Source organism: Alligator sinensis, unplaced genomic scaffold (genome assembly GCF_000455745.1).
Source record: "Alligator sinensis unplaced genomic scaffold, ASM45574v1 scaffold103_1, whole genome shotgun sequence".
NCBI classification, from domain to species: Eukaryota; Metazoa; Chordata; order Crocodylia; family Alligatoridae; genus Alligator; species Alligator sinensis.
The window spans coordinates 989,337-995,081 of record NW_005842226.1 but is presented as its reverse complement, the minus strand read 5'-3'; the positions used below and the strand labels follow the sequence as shown (position 1 = coordinate 995,081).

Below are 5,745 nucleotides of genomic sequence, written 5' to 3'. Positions count from 1 at the left end.
GGTCCTCCTCAGGTTCCTCTCTCCCAGCCCCTGCTCCCGCACCCCTAGTACTTACCAGCTCGGAGTTGGCTGCAGCTGCTTGCTGCAGCCACTGGGGACTGCCTGAATCAAAGCTCTCCGAATCTTTACTGAAGATTCGGAGAGCTTCGAATCGATTCGGACCTTTAAACTGGTCCCCTGATTCAATTCGGAGATTCACCACCCGAAGCATCACACAGCCCTACTGAACTGCCACATGCACTATGCTGCTGTAGCTGAGGAGGTAGGATCACAGCAATTTCACACAAAGGCAACCAGGGCAATGTCAGCTCTTGTGCTCACTCCTGCCACCAACCATGTCCATGAGGGCCCTGGGATTCTGCAACAAGCTACCACTCTCAGCCATGCCCCCGGCTTCCAGGGGTCTGCCAGGAGTCTGGGGGGCTGGACACAGCAGTTCCACGGGCTGGATCTGGCCTGTGAGCTGTGCATTCAACACTCCTGCTCTAGAGGAAAAAATGCCACAGCATTTTTCATTTTCCTGTATGGTTAGCTACGTGTCCACAGTCAACTGTACTGGCTGTTTCCTTCCTGCATTTGGGCTCCCAGACCAAGAGGTACCAAACGCTCAGACCAGCCAGTGAAGCTTCCATCCGAGATGAAATTTTAGCTCCACATTTTGTCTTTGGCCTGGAAGCCACTCACTCACAGGCAGTGGCACAAAAGCTGGAGCGTGGAATGCAGCCTTGGTCTTTGCCACTTCAGGCCCAAGCAAAGCTGTGCTGCAGTCTGCTCCAATTAACTTTTCTGGAGATCCCATTACTCCCCGCCACAAAGACATTGTTTAATTTATTCCCCTATAACAGCCATTGAAGTATGGCTAACATATTCCTACAGGCTGCTCAGCTTTCTTATAAAACAACACAGGCAGCTCTGCACACCTGGTGCAGCCCCACATGCCTGCCCACATTGCAATTGGCTTGGTTTCCTTTTCAGAGTGAAATCTGATCACGTGGAATATTACATTTCATAGGGGCATTTGCGACATAACGTCAAATAGACGAGAGCCAAGAAATCTAGAGCTCTAACTGACGCACTATCCTTTCCTTGCTCAGGTAGAACTGGGATTCAGGAGGCTCTGGCATCACAAAAGGAGTTTAACAAGCCAGAGCACCAGCTCACAGCCTTCCTCCACCCCAGGTGGCACTAGCCAACAGTGACTGTGCATACGAAGAAGAGTTATGAGCAATTCTATCAAGTTACTAGGTTGCTACACTTCCAGACAGCTGTGCAGTATTCAGTCTTCCAATGTTCTCCCATTGCAGCAAGTAATCCCCTTCCCCTCTCCCCCTTTCAGTGCTTCAAACCTTTTGTCAACAGCAGGTATGCTAGGTCACCATTGCAGCACAGAGTACAGTAAAACTAGCTAGGGGCTACTGCCCATGGGAACTGTTGGAAATGGGAGGCTCAAATCAACTTCAAAGATTCAACCTGAAAACGTGAGTTGGGGCTCAGGCACTGAGCTGATAGATCCATTAAAAAAAAACAAAAAAACACAACACATGGCTCAATGGCATGTTTGCACAAGATGCTTGTGCAGTGCTGCTTACCGATGAGGGGAGTCCAGGAGGCACCTTCCGAACCTTTTTAGGCTGTCCATCTGGGTTAAAGAAATAAAAACAGAGAATAACTCTTCAAAAGAGAAGTTATTGTCTGGCTGCTGAAGGTGTTGGGATGTGACGCCCCACTGGATGCTGAACTGGTAACAAGGTGCGACTAAGGAAGGCAATGGAGGATGGCAGATGCAGGATATGGATATCACCCTTGATTGTGTCCAAATTAAATAAAAGTTATGCAAAAAGAACCCAAATCTGGAATGCAGTCTGCTGTACTCTCACAGGTGAGCCTGCTGGCTTTCTTTGTGACAGGACTCGATGTGTAGATGCTGATTTGAAATCTCTTCTAACAGCCCATCTCTGAATATTTGAGCTCCTCTATTGCAGAATGGGGTTCTCTTCTGGTTTGGGAGGAATAATAAAGCCCAAGGATAATTTACCACTTTTGGGAAAGATTGTTAACTGGTTCATTAAAGAGGATTTGGAAGAAGTGGAGGAAGGGGAATAATATAACGTTTGCATCTTATTTTATTTGCTCCTTTAACAAAAAACGTATTTGGGAAGGCACACTGGGCACCTATACACGTGCAGTGAGGCTGCTGCACTGTGCTGTAATTACAGTGCATCGGAGTAGACTCGATTAATAGAGTCTGCCGGAGCACGGTAGTTACCGCACACCAGCACCGCATGTATCGGTGTCCCAATGCTGAAAAATGATGGTGGGCGTGCTTTAACTAAAGCTCATCCAACAAGCAGTAGTTAAAGTGCCCCCACTGCCATTTTCAGCGGGGTGACACCAATACACGCGATGCTCTGGGTGCTCCCCCCCGCAGCACGTGTATAAACACCCATTGTGTTAAGTCAGGCTGTAGCACTGCCCAGAGTTACTGCACAGCACACCCTAGGTCACTGAAAAGGCAGGTATCGCTAGATCCTGCTCAGGACAACAGAAACACTCAAGTCTTGAAGGCAAGGTAAGGTCCAGGAGGAGAAAATAAAAGGTAAACTGGGGGCGACACCCTTAGAGGAGCCAGCTCAAGAGGCAGCTCAGACTAAAGTTTCTGAATTTTAGTGAAGAGCTAAGGAAAACCTTGCTTTGGGCTGGGGGGAGGGGAGAATAGGAGAGTTCTGGGCACTAGCCCAATATCTCTGCCACACTGGTATTTTGCCCATCCCCAGCCCAGGAGAACTCATAACAGAGCTACTCCATCCACACAAACATTTGCTACCCTGAAAACCTTAAACCCGAGACATTTTGGAATGATAAATTAAACCTCTGAGTATCAGAAGCAGACTCCTCTTTCTAAACCACAGCATAAAAATGTATGCAACAAAAAACTGTTTCTGGTTTCATTTGCAGTAAAAAGACAAAAATAGCAGCAATAAAGCCATTTCAAAGGATGTGGATATGACCAGAAACACCCATTCTGGGAAATCAGGGCTTGTCTGCACTTGAAAATTAATGGGGATTGAGGTAGGATATGCATTTAAAAGCACAACAGCTTGTTCCTGCATAACCCCATGTGCAGACACACACTTATCGTGGAATAAGCATGTCCATACATGAGGTTATTCAGGAACAACTCCACATACAGACAAGCCCTTAGCAGCAGAGGTACAACACTGTGCCTTCACACCTCTCCCAGTAACCAGGACCCCATGCTGCTGCTTAGCACACTAAATTCCAGCAATCAGGATATGCATAGTAGCTTGTGTGCCAAGTGGGGAGCCAAGTGGAGGCTCGCCCCCTCATCCCTGGTCACCTTTTGAGATGTGGCATTTCCCAGGGCAAAGAAAAATCTCACACGTGACAGGACCCATTTTTGCCATCACTTTTTTTTTTTCTTTAAAAAAAAACAAAAAAACCAAAAAAACCCATGCACCAGGTTCACATTGGTCAGTTGATCAATTTGAAGTACAGATCACGAGGAATGACTTCCTAGTTTCGCTCTCACCCGCCTTACCCTGCGCTTCCCCGGAGGGATGTGGGTTGTGACTTACCTATGTTGCTGTCAGCACCTCTCCTACGAGGGTTGTTGGAATAAGAAAAATATTGAGACCCTCCCTTCACCCCTGTGGGGGAAAGTGTGCTTGGACTCGCGATTCCCATTTCACTGGGCAGGAAACCAGTCTGTAAACAAGGAGACAGAGAAGCCCTTCCATGTAATTATGCTGTAAAACCATCATGGTCATTCCAAACAGAAGCTGCCTTCAACAGCTTTCACACGATTCAGCCTCAAATCAAACCTGAGGGCGGTAAAGAAGGAAAAACACAAATGTGCAGTCAGGAGGGGGCCTTTCCTGCCAGAGATTCAGAGGCCCTGATCCCCCACTTCTAAATATGCATCTACAAGCTACTGTGAGTGCAAACTTACAGATGCAATTAACTGGGAGCACAGATGACAGCAGCCAGACTGCTGATCTGTAGGAGCGACAGTCACAGTCAGATGGCTTCACTCTGTCACTTGTGTCTATGGCTGACGGTGGGTGGTGGTGCAGAGCAAAAAGGTGGTTGTGCGACTCAGGCACCGACGCTGCTGAGAAGCCCTAGTACACCAGGAGCAACAGCCATGCCTGAGCTCATGTACATAGTGTGTCACCACTCGCTAGCAGCAAAGCAAAGCGCTCTGAACACAAATGCTCTGCACCCTCAGTGCTGGTGGAGTGGGTCCCCCAGCAGTAGCGACCACAGAAGCAGATGATTCCCCAAAAAGCTTGGTTCAGATGCAGCCAAGGTCAAGTGGAAGGAGGAGTTCATGGGGCGGATGATTCAGGATAGCCTGTCCCCCACGCATTAGGGACAGGAACTCTCCCTTTATTTGCCTGCTCTCCCAGGCTCAGTTTTTGCAGGGGAGGGATTGTCTCCCACTGTGTGTATATGCAGCACCCATTATAACCGAGCCCCAATTTCAGGTGGGCATCTACATACTACTAGTGTTACAATGGGTTATGTCCTATCAATATGCTACTTTGCTTAGTCTGGCTCTGTTCTGCTCTGTTTATTTTGTGGAGTCCTAAATCCCTGGTGAACAGCTTTTTAGGCCTTTGGCCAATCAAATGACTGGTTTTACTTGGGAAATTACATTAAACCCAAAGATTTCTCCCCTCCACACCTGAATTAATGATCCTCTGACACAATTTTCTGAAGTGGCCAGTAATTTTGAAAGCCCAGCTAGGGACACACCTTGAAGAAGTTGGTCACTCCTCCCCAGAGACTGCTGCGTGGACATGAAATTCAGACTAAAAAGAAGCTCAAAATATTTAAGAGTACATTGGAAACCATCCTTTCGAATAACCTACTTGTGGACACGGCGAAGTCTGTCACTTGAAGTCTTTAACACAATACTAAATGCCTTTCTAAGCATATGCCCTAGCTTAGTCGCACACCATGGACCTGATGCAGGTAAGGTGGGGTAAGAGGCAATGGCTGCTGCTACTTAAGTGGTCAGATGAGATCACGATTGACCCTTCTGGCCTTAAAAATGAAGTTAATGAAGTCTCAGCATTGCTGGCTTACCGTAATTTAATCTACAAACTTCTCTGTGCATTAATACAAGGGAATATGGTGTCAGGATTACTTTCTCCCAAGTGTGTTGATTTGGTTGGTTTTAAACCATAAGAAGGGGCACACCAACCGACTCCAAAATACGCTGCGCAGGCATCCACCACATCACCAGGCATGCAAGAAACCAGCTGGCAGGCCACTGGCTGCTTGCACACTCCCATTTCCACAGTCTACTCCACAGCTAGCTGAAGCTTTTACAGACTACAAACAGGAGGCTAACATAGCAGACGCCTGCTAGGAGTATACCATGTCTTAAATTCAGACTGTTGGCGCACACATTGCCATGCAAGGGTGGCTCCTATATACCATTTTGTGTTCCGTCTACAAAGGAGCGATGTAGTTTTATGCCCATTTCAGAGAGAAGAAAAGTGCAGAGAGGGGGAAAAGATGCAACTTGTCCCAAGGTCCTCAGCAGGAGAGGTGAAACGGGACCTAGTCCAAACCCTAGTCCAGTGTCTTACCACTGTACTACAATCTCTCAGCATGTGCATCGAGCATCTGGAAACATTCCTGGTAGGGGGCTTCTAAAAGCAACACCAGTGCAGTCAAACCCAATGGAAGCCATGATTAATCCAAATGCCAGCC

General features: G+C 47.5%; 1 protein-coding gene across 12 annotated transcripts in view; it reads right to left on the bottom strand.

Annotated features, from left to right (window-relative positions):
- TCF3 (transcription factor 3) overlaps positions 1 to 5,745 on the bottom strand; it is a 98,214-nt gene that overhangs the window by 27,641 nt on the left and 64,828 nt on the right. For 11 of the 12 annotated variants that reach the window (XR_003094908.1, XM_006027171.3, XM_006027173.3 and 8 more), the window contains exons 7-8: positions 3,597 to 3,726; positions 1,590 to 1,639 (exon numbers count right to left, since the gene is read on the bottom strand). The exons of the other annotated variant lie outside the window; for it this stretch is intronic. Coding sequence is in view for 10 of the 11 variants with exons in the window: in XM_006027171.3 (XP_006027233.1) it covers positions 1,590 to 1,639; positions 3,597 to 3,726 (180 nt within the window). In the remaining variant the exon portion in view is untranslated. The remainder of the gene's footprint in view (positions 1 to 1,589; positions 1,640 to 3,596; positions 3,727 to 5,745) is intronic. 12 annotated transcript variants of the gene reach the window in all.